This window comes from Salmo trutta, chromosome 15, assembly GCF_901001165.1.
Source record: "Salmo trutta chromosome 15, fSalTru1.1, whole genome shotgun sequence".
NCBI classification, from domain to species: domain Eukaryota; kingdom Metazoa; phylum Chordata; class Actinopteri; order Salmoniformes; family Salmonidae; genus Salmo; species Salmo trutta.
The window spans coordinates 22597318-22620856 of NC_042971.1; the positions used below are offsets into that span (position 1 = coordinate 22597318).

Below are 23539 nucleotides of genomic sequence, written 5' to 3' on the forward strand. Positions count from 1 at the left end.
ATAAAATTGATCAGAAATACAGTGTAGACATTGTTAATGTTGTAAATGAGTATTGTAGCTGGAAACGGCTGATTTTTAATGGAATATCTACATAGGCGTACAGAGGCCCATTATCAGCAACCATCACTCCTGTGTTCCAATGGCACATTGTGTTAGCTAATCCAAGTTTATCATTTTAAAAGGCTAATTGATCATTAGAAAACCCTTTTGAAATTCTGTTAGCATAGCTGAAAACTCTTGTTCTGATTAAAGAAGCAATAAAACTGGCCTTCTTTAGACTGGTTGAGTATCTGGAGCATCAGCATTTGTGGGTTCGATTACAGGCTCAAAATGGCCAGAAACAAAGACCTTTCTTCTGAAACTCGTCAGTCAATTCTTGTTCTGAGAAATTAAGGCTATTCCATGCGAGAAATTGCCAAGAAACTGAAGATCTCGTACAACCTTGTGTACTACTCCCTTCACAGAACAGTGCAAACTGGCTCTAACCAGAATAGAAAGAGGAGCGGGAGGCTCCGGTGCACAACTGAGCAAGAGGACAAGTACATTAGTGTCTAGTTTGAGAAACCGATGCCTCACAAGTCCTCAACTGGCAGCTTCATTAAATAGTACCCGCAAAACACCAGTCTCAACGTCAACAGTGAAGAGATGACTCCGGGATGCTGACTGTTCTTTCGGCTACCACATGACAAACAGTACCGGAGCTCCCAGTCTAGGTCCAAAAGGCTCCTTAACAGCTTCTACCCCCAAGCCATAAGACTGCTGAACAGTTAATCAAATGGCTACTCAGACTATTTGCATTGACCCCCCCTTTTTTTTAAACGCCACTGCTACTCGCTCTTTATTATCTATGCATAGTCACTTTACCCCTACCTACATGTACATATTACCTTAACTAACCTGTACCCCACATTGACTCGGTACCCCTGTATATAGCCTCATTATTGTGTTACTATTTTTTTTTACTTTATTTTATAAATATTTTATTAACTCTTATTTTTCTTAACTGTATTATTGGTTAAGGGCTTGTAAGTATTTCACAGTATCTGTTGGAATCGGCGCATGTGACAAATAAAATTTGATTTGGGTTTGGCAGATGCCAGGAGAACGCTACCTGCCCCAATGCATAGTGCTAACAGTAAAGTTTGGTGGAGGAGGTATAATGGTCTTGGGCTGTTTTTCATGGTTCGGGCTAGGCCCCTTAGATCCAGTTTAAGGAAATCTTAATGCTACAGCATACAATGACATTCTAGACCAGTGGTCACCAACCGGTCGAATCTTCAAGGCATTCCTAGTCGATCACCAAATATTTCTGTAGAAATGATTCAACACTATTACAAAACGCGCTTCTGAGTATCCAAGTATCGATAGCCCTGTGTTTTATTATTATTAGCAGCTCATCGTGTCGATTTTAATATTAAGGAATATTTCATTTTCTCTGGTCATAGGAACAACATGAATTTGTGCATGAGGCAGATGCGGTGCGACTTGAGTTTCACCGGAGGAAAGGAAGGAGAGAGCGGTTGAGAAAAATCGTTTTCAATGGTCATCCAACTCGGAATTCCAAGTCGGAGACTCGGGCATCTTTCTAGAGCTCCGACTTTTCCACCTGAAGATCACTGACGTCGTGATTTGACCTCGTTATTTGACCTCGTTGACCATCAGATGCAGGTACCATCAGTCAAGTAAAATAAAAAAGCTAATGATTTCAATTCATGCTCCACAGTGCCTCACAAGCGCTAAACCAACTCATCTATTTTGTTGTTAAAGCTCGAGTTTTGAAATATAATATGGTCTGATTAACAATATTGGCAGGCCAATCATATAGCAAATATGCTGTGATAATGTATTAGGCCTACTGACCGAACCTCATTTCTACAAAACTGTTTGTGTGAGGTTAATGTAAAAAAAAAAATAATAATAATAATAATCTGAGCAGTAGATCTCAGCTTGCTTTTTGACTGCGAAAGTGATCTTGACACAGAAAAGGTTGGTGACCACTGTTCTAGACGATTCTGGGCTTCCAACTTTGTGGCAACAGTTTGGGGAAGGCCATTTCCTGTTTCAGCATGACAATGCCCCCGTACACAAAGCGAGGTCCATAAAGAAATGGTTTGTTGAGTGGTGTGGAAGAACTTGACTGGCCTGCACAGAGCCCTGACCTCAACCCCATTGAACACCTTTGGGATGAATTGGCACACCGACAGAGCCAGGCCTAATCACCCAACATCACCCTATTTGACCTAGATATGTTTTGTGTATGTATTGATATGTAGGCTGTGTGTGGCATTTTTAAATGTATGTAGTTCTGTCCTTGTCTATTAATGTTCTGTATTCTGTCATGTTCTGTGTGGACCCCAAGAACAGTAGCTGCGGATTTCACAACAGCTAATTGGGATCCTAATAAAAATACGAAATACCAGTGCTCAACCTCACTAATGCTCGTGGCTGAATGTAAGCAAGTCCCCGCAGCAAATGTTCCAACATCTAGTGGAAAGCCTTCCCAGAAGAGTGGAGGCTGTTATAGCAGCAAAGGGGGAACCAACTCCATATTAATGCCCATGATTTTGAAATGAGATGTTCGACGAGCAGGTGTCCATATACTTTTGGTCAAGTGGTGTATATTAAATTCAGATTTTCCTACTTCCCACAGCTTTGACCTTATGTTATTTTTTAGTGCTATATTGAATACTGCAGTGTTGGGTTTGGAGCATGCAATAAAGGCATTTCACTGTACTTGTGCGCATGACATTAAAAACTTGAAACTAATGGGCAGTTCGGACACTATTCAATGATCTCACACGAGCATTAGTTGCCTGACTAACACAGCCGATCATTAGGGGGAAATATACTGAGGCTGAAATAAGGCTATATTCAGGCAACTACAAAAACAGGTCAAGTGGTTGATCTAAAAGGCCACGGTGTGTTTCTATTTCAGGAAATGAATCATCTGTAGCGCAACCACTGACATCTGAATGGCTTTGGACTATTCCTCAGCAATTAGTATGCTAAAACTCCCCTGTTTGTGAGAGAAATGTTATCCATAAACAATCATGAACATAACAAATGGCAAATGTACTGTAACAGTGCTAATTCATACTTTACAAAAATAAACACAACATGCAATCATTTCTAAGATTTTACTGAGTTACAGTTCATAAGGAAATCAGTTAATTGAAATAAATGAAGTAGGCCCTGATCTATGGATTTCACATGACTGGGCAGGGCATAGGCCCACCCACTGGGGAGCCAGGCCCAGCCAATCAGAATGTTTTTCCACACAAACAAGCTTTATTACAGACATAAATACTCCTCAGGGCCCCCTCAGACAATCTCACAGGTGAAGAAGGCACATGTGGAGATCCTGGGCTGGCGTGGTGACATGTAGTCTGCGGTAGTGAGGCCAGTTGGACATACAGTAACATTCTCTAAAATGGATGTTGGAAGCGGTTTATGGTAGAGAAATGAACATTAAATTATCTGGGAACAGCTCTGGTGGACATTCCTGCAGTCAGCATGACAATTGCGCACTCCCCCAACTTGAGACATCTGTGGCATTGTGTTGTGATAAAACTGCACATTTTAGAGTGGCCTTTTAATGTTCCCAGCACAAGATGCACCTGTGTAATGATCATGCTGTTTAAATCAGCTTCTTGACATGCCACACCTGTCAAATGGATGAAATACTAACAGGGATGTAAACAAATGTGTGCAAAAAAAGAGAAATTAGCTTTTTGTGCATATGGAACATTTCTGGGATAATTCATTTTAACTCATTAAACCAACACTTGTTGCATTCATATTTTTGTTCAGTATAAAATAAAGTTATTTACAACAACTCTTGACTCTAAAGAATTTGATATAGTTAAACCTAGACGATAGGAATTCTAACAGAAGTACAATTTCTTATCCAAACAGCAACAGACTTTGTGTAATGTTTTTGGAACATGATTTATAACAGGATTCCCATATGTTTGTTGCTGTTTTAGTTACCTTTAATCTTTAGAGGTCTAAATTCAGCAATCCAGCACCGCTTTCGCTTGTAACAACTCTCCACCAAGACTGTTACAAAATATATATTATATATATATATTTATAATCGTTTAAGCCACGCAAAGGCTACAATTTGGAACCGTGAGGACATTTGTTTTTTTATTGAATTGAGTACCATTTTACCCAGGACATTTCTTAGGCTACTTTGAAACATTCTAAAAAATATTCAAGTTTAGAATATCTAAAACAACTCACTAACCAAAAGGTCGTGTTTGCGTTTGACAAGAACTAACGTTATAACACTTTGTGCCGACCTGGTGGTTGCATATCTTAAAATTGGACTACAACAAAGCGTGCATCTTTCAACAATTAGGCTACATAAGCAACATTCGTCGAAACATTTCCAGAGAAAAGTAAAACCGGACCAACTCACCTTTCTTGGCGGAGGCTGCATGTCAGAATTTTTACATGGAATTTTTCCCCCCTAACAAATATTGGAGTTAATCCGCAAAACACTTTCGATTGTATGTAAATTACAGAATGAGAACCACGCACTGGGTGAATTTAGTCTGGTTCAGGCGGCCATGACGACCCAACTCAACACACCGATGAAGTCCTGTTGAAAATCGACTGCCTCCGGGAACATAAAAGCGAAGTTTGCGATTCAGCGGGGTTTCCGGTGGAGGAGAGACAGGGGATGGCGGCACGCTGAGGAAGTGCACGGGACTTTTCGTGGGGATTGCGTTGCTCATTGTTGGGAATTTGTGATGTAGACTCACCGTGGTCATGTCCGCTTCATAAACATGGGGATTCGTTGGAGATTAGGTGAATCATATCTGACCCCTGCACATCTGTGAGTTTAGGTCTACGCTGTGGCCCTCAGAAAAACACCTATTTTATCATTTCCCCTCAGTTCTCTCAGATCAATATAGAGATGTATTCCTACAGATAAGTGACATGTCAAGGCAAAAGTATACAGATTCAACATGGTTGAGTAAAACAATTTCCAGGTTGTTTTGTACAGGCCTACTATTTTGATTATAGGCTATCAGCAGATAGCAGTGCACTGAGTCTGATGTGCTTATAAGAGATTCATGGGAGAATGCAATTGCATTGCATTTGTGAACAGGGACAGACTTGGACCAGAAATCGGCCCCGGCATTTCCTCAAGGCTCCCACACCGGCTCATTCAATAACATTTCTCCACTGATGCATATCTGACGTTAGAAATCTGATGTGTAGTGTATATCTTATCCCTTGAACGTTTCCTTTTTTTTTTGCAGTTTACAGTCAAAACAATAACTTACAAATCAAGAGGCCACAATGTTCCTTTATGGTGAATTGGCGCAGGACACAAACAAGTAGAAGCTGGGCTTTTTGGGAAATATTTTAATAGTTATTGAATGTTCTACATCGTACAGTAAGTATTATACAATTACAAACTTGCCTTGTCACCAGGACCACTATCCAATCCTCATTAGAACGACATACAAACAAAAACAGATTTACACTTCATATACACAAGTCTGATGTGGGTCTTTGCTTCAAGAACGTCCCAACCGCATGTTATAAAACGTTCTGCCAGCATTGCTGCAACGTAGTGACAGAACATAGCAAAGACTCTGGGGGCCATTAGTTGGGAAGTAGTTTTAATCTCAAGGTGCTGACTCTTATAAAGTCGGTCTTAAAAATAGATACTTTTTTGTGAAGAGGACTATACTTCCCTCTTTCGAAATTAGTGTTCAAATCAAAAGTTTGACAAGGCCGAAGTTCATTGTGACCAAAGGAAACAGAAAAGGCATAGGGAATGTTACTCTTTCATGTTCAACATTGGTGGAGCTGCTTGCTTCTCGACCTCCAGGCACTGAGAGACCCAGGGCAGCTCCTAAAATTCCAGACCGAGTTTGCTACGTTGCAGGGATGTTACACATAACATGAAGTGAACAGCGGTGAAACATACTGTAGCAAAAGGAGTTTTGATCCCAGTTCACAACTCTCATGCCTCAATCCACAATCTCTGGACCCATACCCTTTAGCATTTTTCAATAAACATGAATTGTAGTGTAAGGACTTAACTCCAGGCTAGCTTTCAGTCTACAGTATGCCCCGTTAGCACATTAGGTTCCCTAGATGTTCAGGGAACGTCTCTTTATGGTGTCAGTTTGGTTCTGGGAACATTTCTCTTGTGTTTCAATGCCCTGGGTCTTTGAGGGGAAAGGCTAGCGAGTGGGGACTGTATGCCAGTCGTTTCTGACCAGGTTGCCAGATGGTGCCCCTCCCCACATCTGCTCCACTCATCTTACAGACTTGTGTTCTGAAATGCCCCCTGAAGCCCTAAGAGACAACCCACATCAGCTCAACCATAATGATCTTCTATTTTAAGAATAATAAACATCAATCAATCAACAAAACCTTAAATAACACTTATGGTAAAAAGCTCTTAAATTACATACCAGAAATGAAAAGTGTATCATTCTTTTAATCCCTTTTTTAAAACACATAGGTTATACTCGTAGTACACATGGTTATTTTGGAGGTTTTGAACCTCCAGATATTTAGCACTCAGCATAGCATTCACATACATTTGGGCCTGTGCAACTAGTCATATGCCTTGTTCAGTTCTTGCATCACATTACATGTTCTTGTGAATAGCACTACAAAACAATATTTGTCAATGGTCTCAAAAAAAAAAGCTGTCTGGTTGTTTGTGTTTCTTTGCTCTAATGCTCCCAAAAAATGTAGCACAATAAGTGTACATTTCAGACTTGTTTTCAATGTTCTTGTTCTATTTGGCTCTGTGATATGCTACTGACAGGGGAAAGTGGAGATTGGGCAACGTTAGCTCTACAGTCTGACCAGTGCAATTTTGGGAGGAAAATCACACAGGACTGCATACATGCTTCACACACACAGACACACACACGCACGGACACACTACCCGGGAGGTGAGGGGCTGATACCACACTGCCCACTGATACCTTTCCTCACACAGTCAACACACACACACATCTATACCCCATTCACTAGTGAATGATACTCTATAAATTGTAATATTTTGGGTGCAGGATACCTCTTTTCTGTTCTTTTTTTTTAATGGCGAGGTAACACGGTGTCAAATAAAATAGCATTTTGAATTGTACGTAGTGGTTAACTAATTGTAACAGATTAAAAGAAGCAGTAGCAATTATTCACAACAGATATCTTAAATGTACAGTTGTTTATTGAGACCAAAGAGTACGCTATCAAATGCACTGAACTAAATTCACTCTTAAGAAAGCATAAGATGTCTCTTAAAAGATGAGCTAAGTACCTGTTATTTAGCATAGATTATTACTTTTAGATGTTTGTGCAATACATTTTTTACACACTCACATGATATGTGGTCATGACACAGTAACCTAGTGCTGAACCATAATAACAGAGTATGGAACTCCTCCTCACAACCTTCAAACTGACCCAAGCTGAACCCTGTTTCCTTGCCAACTACATTTATAAATTCCAAATGGATCCCTAGCCCCTACACCCTAGCCACTCCTGTGGATCTAGGCGGACTGGGTCAATATACCGTACATGTTACAGTAAAAGCTTCATCTTGCCTTCTGATTGGCTAGGTAGAAATGTCAGCCATATTGCTTTCACCTATCCCAATCCTCTCAGGTCTGCAGTAATAGGGAATAGGGACTAGGGAGGGGAGTTGAGGCTAGCAGTGTTGGGGTTAATTCCACTAATTCAATTTACTCTCCCTGTAAATTCCAATAAATACAATTCAAATTCCAGGTCAGTCTTTGAATCCAGAGATAATTCAATTCCTCTCAATTTCAATGTTAGGTCAATTCCAATAATTCAATTCATAATTCAATATTATCCCCAAAAATTACAAGTTGAAATGATTCAACACAAATCCTGCAGTCCATTTTTTATACTAAGTGCATTAGTTCCATCAACTAACAAATATTGAATTACAATTCCATAAAATTCAAAATATTTTTTGAAATCAAATTGAATTCAACAAATTCTTCATTTCATAGTGAATTCAAGAATTTAATTGGAATTTTAAATCAAATTGGAATTGAACCCAACCCTGGGGGCTAGGGTTCGATTTGGAAGTCAACACATGTCCCACACAGACCTCTCCTTTTGCCCCCCAGACTAAAGGGACATGAAACCTTGCAATTTTTTTCCCCCATACACATGTCCCACACAAATTTTTCCCTCATACGCATGATTCCCTTCACGATCCTAACTTCCTTCCATGGTGTCTGCCCTGGAAACAATGACGTCCTGGGCCTGTTCTATTAGCTACTCTGAAGGGAGGGAGGCCAGAGGGAGGGCCTAGCAAGGTAGCAGGTTGACCAACATGCAAACAAAATGTTTCCTTTCACTAATTGTATGAGACCTAGGTCCAAAATAAAGTGTTTTTCCAACTGCCATTGTTTAAAAGCGTTCACCAGACTGGTGAACTAGTTTAAATTGCATGGACTACTCAGAAACATACACATAGAGACCAGATTACAATTCTCTGGAACACAATTCTCTTGGGACACATCTGTGTTGAGGTCAGTCAGGTTTCTAAAACCTATTCCCTATATAGTGCACTACTTTTGACCAGAGCCCTATATAGGTAAGGAATAGGGGGCCCTGCACCCCTCACTTCTGCTCTCTCCTGGTCACCTGAGGAACTGATGACACTCTGATCAGGGGCTAAATCTCTATTAAACATGTAAACATGACATCACATGGGATCTTTATTGCGAATAACACTTATCTCTAGCCTGTGAGATTGATGGGAGGCATGCAGCACAGGGCTATGGGTATTGATGCTTGACCACTAAACAATTTAGATTATTTTCTTCCTTTTTCCACTCACTACTCCCCTTGTACTCCTTTCTCCCTCTTTCAAGTCTGCTGTTCTTAAGTGTGTCGGCCAGCTATTGACTTTAAAATCCCTTTTGAATCCTTTGACTTAGCTATCCCTGGTCCTACTGACAATTTGCCTCACCCCTCAAACTCCATGCACCTTCGTTGATACTAGACCAGAACTGGATTCAATTCACAACATAGCCTGCAAGGTACGAGGGAGACCCTATCCAGTCATCTATCCATCGCATCATATACCATCTACACTTTTAAAATGTGTGCGATGTCCTATACATCTGTAAATGTATATCTGTGAGCAAGTGTGTCAGTGCACACCTTACGCATGCCAACTGAAATACCTAAATGCGAGTGTGTTTGCATGTTCGGCAAGCTTTTATGTGTACAAAAGAACTACAAACGCGCACAGGCGCTCGCTGACACATCAGTATACCTATATATAATATAGTCGTGTATAGATATTTCAATTTCTTACTCTACTCTAGTAGACTTACAAGCTAACTATGTCCACTGAACTTACTGAAAATATCCTCTACGTGGTGTGTAACTATTATGGTACTTACGATATTAGTCTTTCTCCTTGTGCAGGGTTTCCCAAAGTCGGTCCCGGGGTCCCCTCTGGGTGCACATTCATTTTTTGCCCTAGCACTACACAGCTGATTCAAATAATCAAAGCTTGATGAGTTGGTTATTTGAATCAGCTGCGTAGTGCTAGGGCAAAAACCAAAATGTGCACCCAACTTGACTGATATAGTGGGTAAAATATTAAAGAAGCCAAGTTAATGCACTGTTGCTACAAGCTGGAAGACGACCCTTATTATCTTGTGCTGGAAGATGATTGTGTGTGAACGTAAACCCAAATGGGAAGGCAAATCAAAAAGGGTGAAAGGAAATTGAGGCGTGACACGTGTACGTACGGTGCTTTCCCCCCCAAGAATGACTGGAAAATAAACAACCGATACTCGCCTGAAAAAGTATGATTTTTTTTTTCAACATTAGAATTTGGCAGCATACAAAGACGTGTACATTCTCACGGCTGAAGGGACTGGCTTTGCGTCAGAACCAGTGTTCAGAACACAAAAATACACAAACATAAAAAAGAAGCACAAATGTACTATAAATGTACCATACTGCTGGTCAGTGTGTCTGGATTATAAGAGTCAAAATCAAAGAAACTAATCCCCAAAAAACTGAGGCTGGTCAAAAATAATAAACATGAAAAAGCAGCTTTTCCAAATCACAAAAGAATGCATAAAGTGATCCTTGCACTTTAGTTTTTTGTTCTTGCAGACAGACTTGGTGCTTATATGCCAGGCCTCCTGCACCAATGTAAGACTTGAGTTGTTGTGAGTGATATTGACTCCCGATCTGAGGGGAAAGAGGTACAGAGAGAGACGGAGAGAGGAAGAAAAGTGGAGGGATGAAAAATTTCACATGAACAATGTATTATATACAGTGCATTCGGAAAGTATTCAGACCCCTTGACTTTATCCACATTGTGTTATGTTACAGCCTTATTCTAAAATGTATAAGTTATTTTTTTCTCAATCTACACACAATACCCCATAATGACAAAGCAAAAACCAGATTATTTGTAATAAATTAGCAAAAATTTCAACAAAGAACTGAAATATAACTTTTACATAAGTATTCAGACCCTTTAAATAGTACTTTGTTGAAGCACCTTTGGCAGTGATTACAGCCTTGATTCTTCTTCGGTATGACGCTACAAGCTTGGCAAACCTGTATTTTGGGAGTTTCTCCCATTCTTTTCTGCAGATCCTCTCAAGCTCTGTCAGGTTGAATGGGGAGCGTCGCTGCGAGCTATTTTCAGGTCTCTCCAGAGCTGTTTGATCGGGTTTAAGTCATGTCCTGTCCTAGTCTGAGGTCCATGCTTCACCATAGGGATGGTGCCAGGTTTCCTCCAGACGTAATGCTTGGCATTCTGGCCAAAGATTTCAATCTCGGTTTCATCAGACCAGAGAATCTTGTTCCTCATGGTCTGAGAGTCTTTAGGTGCCTTTTGTCAAACTCCAAGCGGGCAGACATGTGCCTATTACTGAAGAGTGGCTTCCGTCTGGCCACTCTACCATAAAAGGCCTGATTGGTGGAGTGCTGCAGAGATGGTTGTCCTTCTGGAAGGTTCTCCCATCTCCACAGAGGAACTGTCCAATCAATTGAATTTACCACAGGTGGACTCCAATAAAGTTGTAGAAAGATCTCAAGGATGATCAATGGAAACAGGATGTACCTGAGCTCAACTTCGAGTCTCATAGCAAATGGATACTTTTGTAAATACTTTTGTAAATAAGGTATTTCTGAATACTTTTGTAAATAAGGTATTTCTGTTATTTTTTTTTTTTTTTGCAAACATTTCTAAAAACCTGTTTTCGCTTTGTCATTATGGGGTATTGTGTGTAGATGGATGATGAACAAAAAATAATTAATCAATTTTAGAATAAGACTAACGTAAAAAAGTGTGGTTAAAGGGAAGGGGTCTGAATACTTTCCGAATGCACTCTATATACTTTTCCCACATTTTGTTTATGTTACAGCCTTATTCTAAAATGGATTAAATACATTTAAAAAATCATCAGCAATCTATACACAATACCCCATAATGACAAAGCAAAAACAGGTTAGAAATGTTTGCAAATAAATAAAATCTAAAGAACAGAAATACCTTATTTACAGTATTTGGACCCTTTGCTATGAGACTCGAAATTGATCTCAGGTGCATCCTGTTTCCATTGATCATCCTTGAGATGAATCTACAACTTGATTGGAGTCCACCTGTGGTAAATTTAATTGATTGGACATGATTTGGAAAGGTACACACCTGTCCATATAAGGTCCCACAGTTGACAGTGCATGTCAGAGCAAAAACCAAGCCATGAGGTTGAAGGAATTGTCCGTAGAGGTTCGAGACAGGATTGTGTCGAGGCACAGATCTGGGGAAGGGTCCAAAACATTTCTGCAGCATTGAAGGTTCCCAAGAACAGTGGCTTGCATCATTCTTAAATTGAAGAAGTTTTGGAACCACCAAGACTCTACCTAGAGCTGGCCACCCAGCCAAACTGAGAAATCAGGGGAGAAGGGCCTAGGTCAGGGAGATGACCAACAACCCAATGGTCACTCTGACAGACTTCCAGAGCTCCTCTGTGGAGATGGGAGAACCTTCCAGAAGGACAACCATCTCTGCAGCATTCCACCAATTAGGCCTTTATGGTAGAGTGGCAAGAAGATAGCCACTCCTCAGTAAAAGGCACATGACAGCCCGCTTGGAGTTTGCCTAAAGGCACCTAAAGACTCTCAGACCATGAGAAACAATATTCTCTGGTCTGATGAAACCGAGATTTAACTATTTGGTCTGAATGGCAAGCGTCACTTCTGGAGGAAACCTGGCACCATCTCTACTGTGAAGCATTGTGGTGGCAGCATCATGCTGTGGGGATGTTTTTCAGCGGCAGGGACTGGGAGACTAGTCAGGATTTAGGGAAAGATGAACGGAACAAAGTACAGAGAGATACTTGATGAAAACCTGATCCAGAATGCTCAGGACCTCAGACTTGGGCGAAGGTTCACATTCCAACAGGAAAACGACCTTAAGCACACAGCCAAGACACCGCAGGAGTGGCTTCGGGACAAGTCTCTGAATGTCCTTGAGGGGCCCAGCCAGAGCCCGGACTTGAACCCGATCGAACATCTCTAGAGACCTGAAAATAGCTATGCAGTGACTCTCCCCATCCAACCTGACAGAGCTTGAGAGGATCTGCAGAGAAGAACAGGTGTGCCAAGCTTGTAACGTCATACCCAAGAAGACTCGAGGCTGTAATCACTGCCAAAGGTGCTTCAACAAAGTACTGAGAAAAGGGTCTGAATAGTTATGTAAATGTGATAATATATATATATATATATTTTTTTTTTATATATATTTTTTTCTAAATATATATTTTTTTCTAAAAACCTGTTTTGCTTTGTCATTATAAGGTATTGTGTGTAGATTGATGAGGGGGGAAAAAACCATTTCATCAATTTTAGAACAAGGCTGTAACGTAACAAAATGTAAAAAAAGTCAAGGGGTTTGAATACTTTCCGAATGCAATGTGTATATATACACTACACACACATATCCATCTATACACACATTGGATTATAGGAACAGTAACTTACATGAGTGGGGTCCAGTGGGGTCTACCAGTGAGGAGGCACATAGCTATACCCAGGCGTCCCCTGGGGCCGGTATGTTGGCAGGGTGACCGGATGCCCACCGATGTGCTGAGTGGCATGCTGAGGTGTGGTCAGCAGAGTACCTGGGCAGAGGGGGTCAATCAGACATACAGAGGTCACCATGGTAACATGGACAGACAGTTGTCATCATTATGGAAACACGCTGGTTGCTGAATACTGTTATACATTTGTTATAAACAGAGCCTTCACGCCAAACAGAAACTTGACTACAAATTATAGTGTGAATAATTTTTTTGAGTTATTGATAGAGTTGAAAATTCAAGTACCTTTCCCAAAATTCCCAGGTTTTCCAGAAATCTTGGTTGTAGGATTTCCTAGTTATTACCTCCTGATTCCACAAATATTCCAATTGGGATTTCTGGAAAATCTGGGAATTTTGCAACTCTAGTAGTTGAGTGTTGACTTCTTACCAGCAGACATGGCCATGGTTGTGCCAGCTACCATGCCCATGGCCATATGGCCGTTGGAGCGGGGTTGTTGGACGGGGGCAGGGTAGAGGGCGGAGGGGATGCTGTTGGGCTGCACCACTGTTGTGTGGTGGATAACGTGAGGCTGAGCTGCATACATCGGCTGTGTGTAGTACGCACCCTGAGAGAAAGAGAAGACAAGATAGAAGTGGTTTTTGAAATATTGCCTTGGCAATATTCAATATTGAAGAATGCATGTCATGCCAATAAAGCATCTTGAATTGATCTGAGATAGGGAGAGAGGGAGCGAGGGGAGAGAGAGAGGAAGAAGGTAGAGAGAGAAGGAGAGGGAGGGAGATAATACAATAAAGGAGCGAAAGAGGGCAAGCGAGAGGGTGGACAGAGAGAGGATAGGGAGGAAGAGAAAGAAGTGAGAGAAAAGGAACAAAAGGAGAATTGGCCTTTCTTACTTTTATAGCACAGATAATTTTACTCAGCAAGCTAGCTGTCTACTAACAATCCAAAAACAAGTACAGAGAGCTAATCAACCACGTCTTATAAAGGCAGGTAGGCGATATAAACAGACAACCAACCCCAGTGAGTAGAGCCCATGTCAGGTCCTTACCTGAGCATAGAGGTTCTGTTGGGGATAGGCACTTCTGATTGGGTACATGGCCGTCTGGTAGGGGTTAGGGGATGGGGAGTAGGGAGGGGGCGCCCCATTGGACTGGCCAGGGGGCACCTTGTAGGGTGTCCCAGCAGTGTATCCTAGATGTGAGAAAAAGCGAGATGTGTGGGGGGGGGGGTTGAAGAATATGGAGAAAAAAAGCAAGATAGAGAATAAGAGTGCGATCAGGAGGGAAAGGGAAAGATGCAGAAAGAGAGGGGCAGAAAGAGAGAGGGGCAGAAAGAGAGAGGGGGAGAAAAGATGGGGTGAGAGACCTAGTTTCAGTTTTCAGATCATTTGTCATTCTCTTGAGATTCAGTGTCTCATTGAAGCATGAAACAAGTTTGTGTGCGTCTTTCTGCATGTAACGTTGTGCGCTGAGAGTCGGGAAGCAAGAACAGGGAGTGAGTGAGTTAATCAATAAACAAAACATAATACGAAACACGAACAACGCACACATGAAACAGAAACAATGTCTGGGAAAGGAAACAAAGGTAGTGACATATATAGGGCAGGTAATCAAGGAGGTGATGGAGTCCAGGTGAGTCTGATGACGCGCAGGTGCGCGTAACGATGGTGACAGGTGTGCACCATAACGAGCAGCCTGGTGACCTAGAGGCCGGGGAGGGAGCACATGTGACACTGCATCTGTGTGGCATGCACACGATAGAGCAAAGTGACAGTCAACTGGTGAGGAACGGGCTGTTTTGCTTTAGTGAGTTAAGTTATAAATCATGGGCTGGATAGAAGCAAAGTCTACGGTCTTCAGAACTGGATAACAATGACTATTTGCCTCATCCTCCTCTCCTTAGTATTGTTTGTTCAATCTCTTGAACTCTCATAAATCTGCGATTGAGAATAGCCTGTCACATATACTCCCTCTCCGGCCTCTAGGTCATCAGGCTGCTGATTATCCCGCACACCTGTCACCAATGTCTTGCGCACCAGCGCCTCATGACACTCACCTGGACTCCATCACCTCCTTGATTATCTTCCCTATATGTCCCTCCCCTTGGATCTTTCCTCAGGTGTTATTGACTCTGTTCCATGGCGGTGCGCTGTTTGTGTTTCATTAAACCACTCACTCCCTGAACCTGCTTCCCGACTCTCAGCGCATTCCTTATACTATGCCTAGGCCTGTAGACGGGTTGGTTGTTTAGCAACAAAACCAATGTGTGCGCAACTATGGGGCAAAACAGACAGGGTTGGTTTATTGACATGTAACTATATTTTGTCTCCAACGTTTATTTAAAACAAATAAAGTTGCACAATGAGCACCTGTCTCTCAAATACGTCGTTACAGTTGTTGGATATCTAACTAGCTAATTTTAGCCATATTAGCATAGACGTGACATCAGTGAAAACACCTCAAAACAATTCATGCTATTAAGAACAAGATAAAACTAACTGAAACGAGCCACTTCAAATTCCCCTCATGGCAGTTTGTCATTGTTGCTAGCTATCTGCTAGCTACACACTACCTTCTGCCCCATTGAAGCTTGCGCATCGTTTCCATGATGTTCTCAGCTAACCTGTCTATAGACTCCGACTTTAATTCTTGTTCATTTTTAAAGTGGCAACTTTAGGACATGGAACTCCGTTAGATTCATTCATTGTTTGATCTGGAGAAAGCCATGCATGCATAAAACGCTGAAGTGTAGTGTAGCCTTGCCCAAATTCATATAAATAGCCTATCGAATGGAGAGAGAAGGGAATTTAGGCCTATCCTACGTTTATTAAAAGAGCTAGACACAAGATAGTTTAAAATGTTAAGGTATTTTCTGCATACGAATTGTTCTTTCGAAGGCCAAACCCACCACATGTAACTTATTTTGTACATTATGTTGCTGCTACTGTCTCTTATGACCGAAAAAGAGCTTCTGGACATCAGAACAGCGATTTACTCACCTCGAATTGGACAAATAATTTATCTTTAATGAGTCAGACGGGAAGGATATACTCCAAACACCCAAACAGGCCCTCATCCCCGTCATTCGCTGGAGAAAAACAGATTTCGTGGAAAGAGATTGTGGTGCCTTGTGAGGATCAGGCGACGAGTGGCTAATCTGCCTTTGCATTCAGTACTGTTAGCTAACGTTCAAATCGCTGGAAAATAAATGGGACGAACTGAAAGCATGTATATCCTACCAGCGGGACATTAAAAACCGTAATATCTTATGTTTCACAGAGTCGTGGCTGAAAGACAACATCAATAACATACAGCTGGCTTGTTATACACTATCGGCAGGATAAAACAGCAGCCTCTGATAAGGGGCGGGGGCATGTGCATATTTGTAAACAACAGCTTGTGTACGATATCTAAGGAAGTCTCAAGGTTTTGCTCGTCTGAGGTAGAGTATCTCATGATAAGTTGTAGACCACACTATCTACCTAGAGAGTTTATCTGTATTTTTCGTAGCTGTCTACATACCACCACAGACCTATGCTGGCACTAAAACAACACTCAATGAGCTGTATACCGCCATAAGCAAACAGGAAAATGCTCATCCAGAGGCGGCGCTCCTAGAAGCCGGGGACTTTAAAGCAGGGAAACTTAAATCAGTTTTACCTAATATCTATCAGAATGTTAAATGTGCAACCATAGGGGAAAAAAACTCTAGATCACCTTTACTCCACACACAGAGACGCGTACAAAGCTCTCCCTCGCCTTAATACAGACTACAAAGGGAATCACAGCCGAGAGCTGGCCAGTGACACGAGCCTACCAGATGAGCTAACGCGATCAAGACAAAGGAGATGATTGTGGACTAGAGGAAAAGGAGGACCAAGCACACCCCCATTCTCATCAACGGGGCTGTAGTGGAGCAGGTTGAGAGCTTCAAATTCCTTGGCGTCCACATCACCAACAAACTAACATGGTCCAAGCTAGTGATGCACCGCTATGACACTATTGGCCGATACCGAAATCCGATATTTTCCTTGACAAAATAACACGATACCAATACCAATAAAATATATTTTTAATTTTAGCAACCTTTTAAGCATTCTAGTACAGTTAAATAGTTAACACACACACATAGACACAGCGGTCTAAGGCACTACATCTCAGTGCAAGAGGTGTCACAACAGTCCCTGGTTCGAATCCAGGCTGTATCACATCCGGCCGTGATTGGGAGTCCCATAGGGGCGGTGCACAATTGGCCCAGCATCGTCCGGGTTTGGCTGAGGTAGGCCGTCATTGTAAATAAGAATTTGTTCTTAACTGACTTGCCTAGTTAAATAAAAGGTTACACACACACACCAAAAAGTTATTTTGTTGGCATTTACGTATGTCCCCATTACCAGTAAAACATAATCAAAACCTATTTCCTTCACTTACTTGCTGTGCTGTTTCGTTGTTCATTTGTTCAGTCGTTTCATTCTCAACCAGGATTTCTCATACTATGGAAAGCTGTTTGGGTCTTTGCGTGTCAAATAAGCTTGTTGACCAATCAGGACCTGAATATGACTGTACGTCACATAATAATTTAAACGCGTTCAAACATTTTTTATGTAGTTATTACACATTGATTACACTATCACTCGTATTTCATATATCACAACCATTAATCAATACATACGCTATGATGCTGATAAAGTTGTCTCGCGTACCTACAGTGCTGATCATAAAAAGCTCATGGGTGCAAACAATGTTCTTCCCCAAAAACATAGCAAAATGACATAATCTGTTTCAGAAGCTCTAGTTAGCTAGCTAACTAAACTCAGCAAAGGGCCCTTTTTCAGGACCCTGTCATTCAAAGATAATTCGTAAAAATCCCAAAACTTCACAGATCTTCATTGTAAAGGGTTTAAACACTGTTTCCCATGCTTGTTCAATGAACCATGAACAATTAATGAACATGCACCTGTGGAACGATTGTTAAGACACTAACAGCTTACAGACGGTAGGCAATTTAAGTCACAGTTATGAAAACTTAGGACACCAAAGAGGCCTTTCTACTGACTCTGAAAAACACCAAAAGAAAGATGCCCAGGGTTCCTGCTCATCTGCGTGAACGTGACTTAGGCATGCTGCAAGGTGGCATGAGGACTGCAGATGTGGACAGGGCAATAAATTGCAATGTCCGTACTGTGAGACTCCTAAGACAGCGCTACATGGAGACAGGACGGACAGCTGATCGTCCTCGCAGTGGCAGACCACGAGTAACAACACCTGCACAGGATCGGTACATCACACCTGCGGGACAGGTACAGGATTGCAACAACAACTGCCCGAGTTAAACCAGGAACGCACAATCCCTCCATCAGTGCTCAGACTGTCCGCAATAGGCTGAAAGAGGATGGACTGAGGGCTTGTAGGCCTGTTGTAAGACAGGTCATCACCAGATCACTGGCAACAACGTTGTCTACGGGCACAAACCCATCGTCGCTGGACCAGACAGGACTGGCAAAAAGTGCTCTTCACCGACGAGTCGCGGTTTTGTCTCACCAGGGGTGATGGTCGGATTCGCGTTTATCGTCGAGGGAATGGGCGTTACACCGAGGCCTGTACTCTGGAGCTGGATTGATTTGGAGGTGGAGGGTCTGTCATGGTCTGGGGCAGTGTGTCACAGCATCATTGGACTGAGCTTGTTGTCATTGCAGGCAATCTCAACGCTGTGCGTTACAGGGAAGACATCCTCCTCCTTTATGTGGTACCCTTCCTGCAGGTTCATCCTGACATGACCCTCCAGCATGACAATGCCACCAGCCATACTGCTCATTATGTGCGTGATTTCCTGCAAGACGGTAATGTCAGCGTTCTACCATGGCCAGCATAGAGCCCGGATCTCAATCCCATTGAGCACATCTGGGACCTGTAGGATCGGAGGGTGAGGGCTAGGGCCATTCCCCCCAGAAATGTGCGGGAACTAGCAGGTGCCTTGGTGGAAGAGTGGGGTAACATCTCACAGCAAGAACTGGCAAATCTGGTGCAGTCCATGAGGAGGAGATGCACTGCAGTACTTAACCTGTTGGGGATAGGGCCAAAGCCACCCTAGTCATAGACCGTTTTCTCTGCTACCGGACAGCAAGCAGTACCGGAGCGCCGGTCAAAGAGGCTTCTAAAGAGCTTCTACCCCCAAGCCATAAGACTCAGACTATTTGCATTGCCCCTTCTACGCTGCTACTACTCTCTGTTATTAATCTATGCATAGTCACTTTAATAACTCTACCTACAGTACATATTACCTGCTATTGTTATTTACTGCTGCTCTTTAATTATTTGTTATTCTTAACTGTTACTTTTTGGGGGGTATTTTCTTAAAACTATTGTTGGTTAAGGGGTTTTAAGTAAACATTTCACTGTAAGGTCTACACCTGTTGTATTCGGCAGGTCTGACAAATAACATTTGATTTGATGTGCGTGGCCAAAGACCTTTATTTTTGTGTCATTTGACCATAGCACTGGTTCCAATCCAAGTGCCAATGCCGTTTAGCAAACGCCAGGCGTTGCTAGTATCTGATATGAAAATGGAGCTCTTTGGCCACAGACACACTCACACCAATGGTGGGTTTGGCTTTCGAAAGAACAATGCATAGGAAATACCTCGTTCCTACTGTGAACCAAGGTGGTGGATCTTTGATGTTATGGGGCTATTTTGCTTCCACTGGTTCTGTGGCACTTAAGAGCAACGGCATCATGAACTTTACCAAGTAGCAGGGTATTTCAGCCAAAGACCTAGATGCCTCTGCCAGGACACTGAAAGTTGGCCGCAAGTGAATCTTCCAGCAAAAAAAAAACAACCCCAAGCACACATCTAAATCAACAAAAAAATGGTTAATTGACCAGAAATTCTGCAATGGCCATCTCAGTCTCAGGACTTGAACCTCAATTGAAAACCTGTGGTTTGAACTGAAGAGGGCAGTCCATAAGCGCAGACAAAGGATATCAAGTATCTGGAAAGATTCTGTATGAAGGAATGGTCTAAGATACCCCCCAATGTGTTCTCAAATCTCATAAAACATTTTAAGAAAAAGGCTCAGTGTCATTATCCTCAAAAGGGTGCTGGAGTATTGAAAACTGGGGATCCAATCATTTTGACTATCTTTTTTAGATTTGTATTACTTGTCAAACTTTTCTCTAAGAAATTGTGTTAGTATATAAATAATATACATTACCAGTCAAATGTTGACACACCTACTCAATCAAGGGTTATTGATTTATTTTTTACCTTTTTCTACATTGTAGCATAATCGTGAAGACATCAACACTATGAAATAACACATATTGTTCTATATCATGTTGTAACCAAAAAAGTGTTAAACAAATCAAAATGTTGAGATTATTCAAAGTAGTCACCCTTTGCCTTGACAGCTTTGCACACTCTTGGCATTCTCTCAACCAGCTTTATGAGGTAGTCACCTGGAATGCATTTCAATTAACAGGTGTGCCTTGTAAAAAGTTAATTTGTGGAATTTCTTTCCTTCTTAATGCGTTTGAGCCAATCAGTTGTGTTGTGACAAGGTAGGGGTGGTATACAGAAGATAGCCCTATTTGGTAAAAGACAAAGTCCATATTATGGCAAGAACAGCTCAAATAAGCAAAGAGAAACGACAGTCTATCATTACTTTAAGACATGCAGGTCAGTCAATGCGGAAAAAGTCACAAACACCATCAAGCGCTATGATGAAACTGGCTCTCATGTGGACCGCCACAGGCAAGGAAGACAGAGTTACCTCTGCTGCAGAGGATAAGTTCATTAGAGTTACCAGCCTCAGAAATTGCAGCCTAAATAAATGCTTCACTGTTACGTCTATACTCCCGCTCCTCCCCTCCGGCGTTCGACATCACCGGTATACTAACCACCGGTCCTGAGATCCATCGTTACGCACACCTGGCATCAATCATTACACGCACCTCCACATTATCAGACACACCTGGACTCTATTACCTGACTTATTACCTCCCCTATATCTGGCACCACCTTAAGTTCTTTTCCCAGTCAGTATTGTTTATGTGTTTCATGTTTCTACGTTACTCGTGTTTGTTATATTGTTCGATGTGCCATTTATTATTCAACTCAGCACCTGCACATGCTTTCCGACTCCCAGTGTATACGTTACATTTTCCGGACTCCAACAATGGGAGCAGTAATGGAATGCCTCCTGGTTTGTGGGGTTTGCCAACTTCTACCACCGTTTCATCAGGAACTTCAGCTCAGTCGCCACCGCTCTCACATTTCTCCTCAATGGTGGTCCCCGTATTTTGGTGTGGAGCCCAGCAGCCGACGGAGCCTTCTGTCTACTCAAGGGACGTTTCACCTCCGCCCCATTGCTCAAACACCCAGATCCCATGATCTCCTTTATGGTGGTGGATGCTCCAGAGGTGGGCGTGGTGGCAGTTCTGTCTCAATGACAGGGTAATCCACAGAAATTGTATCCGTGTGCATATTACTCTAAGAAACTGTCCGCTGCAGAGAGGAATTATGACGTCGGTAATCGAGAGCTCCTGGCGGTGAAGTTGGCATTAGAGGAGTGGAGACACTGGCTGGAGGGCGCCAAGGAACCATTCATCATCCTCACAGACCATCAGAATCTGGAGTACATACGGACAGCAAGCAGGCTGAATCTGCGCCAAGCAAGGTGGGCCCTTTTCTTCACGCTGACCTATCGCCCAGGTTAAAAAACACCAAGGCCGTTGCCCTGTCCCATCTCTAGGATTCGGGAGAGGGTCCTGTCCAGAATACACCTATAATCCCAACTCTTGTAGTCTGGGACATAGACGTGGACATTCGCCAGGCTCTGGAGAGGATAAGCGTGCCACTCTCCCGAGCGCATCTACGTTCCCACAGGGATAAGGGATCAGCTGCTGACCTGCGCACACACAGCTGTGGTTTCTGGACATCCAGATATTTCTCACACTACCCAATCTATCTCTGAGAAGCACTGATGGCCCACCTTGGCGCAGGACGTCACTCGTTACATCGACTCCTGTTCCGTGTGTGCCAAAACCAAATTCACCCAGAATGCTCCAGCAGGTGAACTCCTTCCCCTTCCCATACCTCAGCATTCCTGGTCTCATCTACCCATTAACTTTGTTACTGATCTCCCCTCTGACAGTTTCACCACCATTTTGGTGGTTGTGGATAGATTTTCAAAATCCTGTCGTTTAATCCCTCTTTCTGGTCTCCCTACTACTCTCCAGGTCGCTGAGGCACTATTCCAGCAGGACATTGTCTCCGACTGTGGCCACAAATTCACATCATGGGTATGGAGAGCCTTTATGGAGAAGCTTGGTTACGGTCAGCCTCACTTCCGGGTATAGGCCTCAGTCCAATGGGCAGGTGGAGAGGATGAACCAGGAGCTGGAGAGGTTCCTGAGGAGTCAGTGTCAGGACCAGCAGGGAGTGTGCTCATTCCTTCCATGGGCGGAGAATGCCCAGAACTCGCAACGTCACTCCTCCACTGGGTTGATCCCCTTCCAGTGTGTTCTGGGTTTTCAGCCGGCCCTGGCTCCTTGGACCCCGGGCCAGACCGACGCTTCTACGGTTGATGAGTTGTTCAGGAGCGGAGAAGTGTGGAGCCAAGCGCTATGATGAAACTGGCTCTCATGAGGAGCACCACTGGAAAGGAAGACACAGTCACCTCTGTTGCAGAGGATAAGTTCATTAGAGTTACTAGCCTCAGAAATTGCAGCCTAAATAAATGCTTCACTTTGTGTTTCATGTCTATACGCTACTCGTGTTTGTTATACTGTTCCGTATATTATTAAACTATCAAAATAAAGTCGCACACTCCATGTATAATCTCCCTGCAATTTAATGGGTATTTACCAACGTTTCGGCATCACTGTCCCTTCCTGCTGGGAGATTATACATGGAGTGTGCGACTTTCTTTACTTTGATAGTTTATTCGCCATTAGTCAGCACCTCCACACAAACTATTATTCTGGGTGTGCGCCAGCTCATGTTTTTTTACCATTTATTAAACTGCACCTGCACTTGCTTTCCGACGTTGCTTTCAGACACATCTCAACATCAACTGTTCAGAGGAGACTGCGTGAATCAGGCCTTCATGGTCGAATTGCTGCAAAGAAACCACACCAATAAGAAAGACTTGCTTGGGCCAAGAAACACAAGCAATGGACATTAGACCAATGGAAGTCTGAGTCCAAATTTGGTTCCAACCGCAGTGTCTTTGTGAGATGCATAGTAGGTGAACGGATTATCTCCGCATGTGTGGTTCCCACCGTGTAGGATGGAGGGGGAGGTGTGATCTGTATACCAACCCTACCTTGTCACAACACAACCGATTGGCTCAATAGCATTAAGGAAAGAAATTCCACAAATTAACTTAACAAGGCACACCTGTTAATTGAAATGCATTCCAGGTGACTACCTCATGATGT

The 23539-nt window shown here is 42.6% G+C and overlaps 2 protein-coding genes across 4 annotated transcripts in view; both read right to left on the bottom strand.

Moving 5' to 3' along the window:
• The window catches only part of LOC115148635 (F-BAR and double SH3 domains protein 2), a 52691-nt gene extending 48016 nt beyond the window's left edge, over positions 1-4675 (bottom strand). Inside the window, exon 1 of the mRNA XM_029690705.1 lies at positions 4424-4675. Within this exon, the coding sequence (XP_029546565.1) occupies positions 4424-4444 (21 nt within the window). The 5' untranslated portion in view covers positions 4445-4675. The remainder of the gene's footprint in view (positions 1-4423) is intronic.
• Positions 4676-5364: 689 nt separating this feature from the next.
• Positions 5365-23539, bottom strand: part of LOC115148636 (protein FAM168A) — a 75015-nt gene continuing 56840 nt past the window's right edge. For all 3 annotated transcript variants that reach the window (XM_029690709.1, XM_029690707.1, XM_029690708.1), the window contains 4 exons: positions 14149-14291; positions 13527-13704; positions 13039-13178; positions 5365-10233 (listed from right to left, as the gene is read on the bottom strand). In XM_029690709.1, coding sequence (XP_029546569.1) covers positions 13060-13178; positions 13527-13704; positions 14149-14291 — 440 coding nt within the window. In that variant the 3' untranslated portion in view covers positions 5365-10233; positions 13039-13059. The remainder of the gene's footprint in view (positions 10234-13038; positions 13179-13526; positions 13705-14148; positions 14292-23539) is intronic.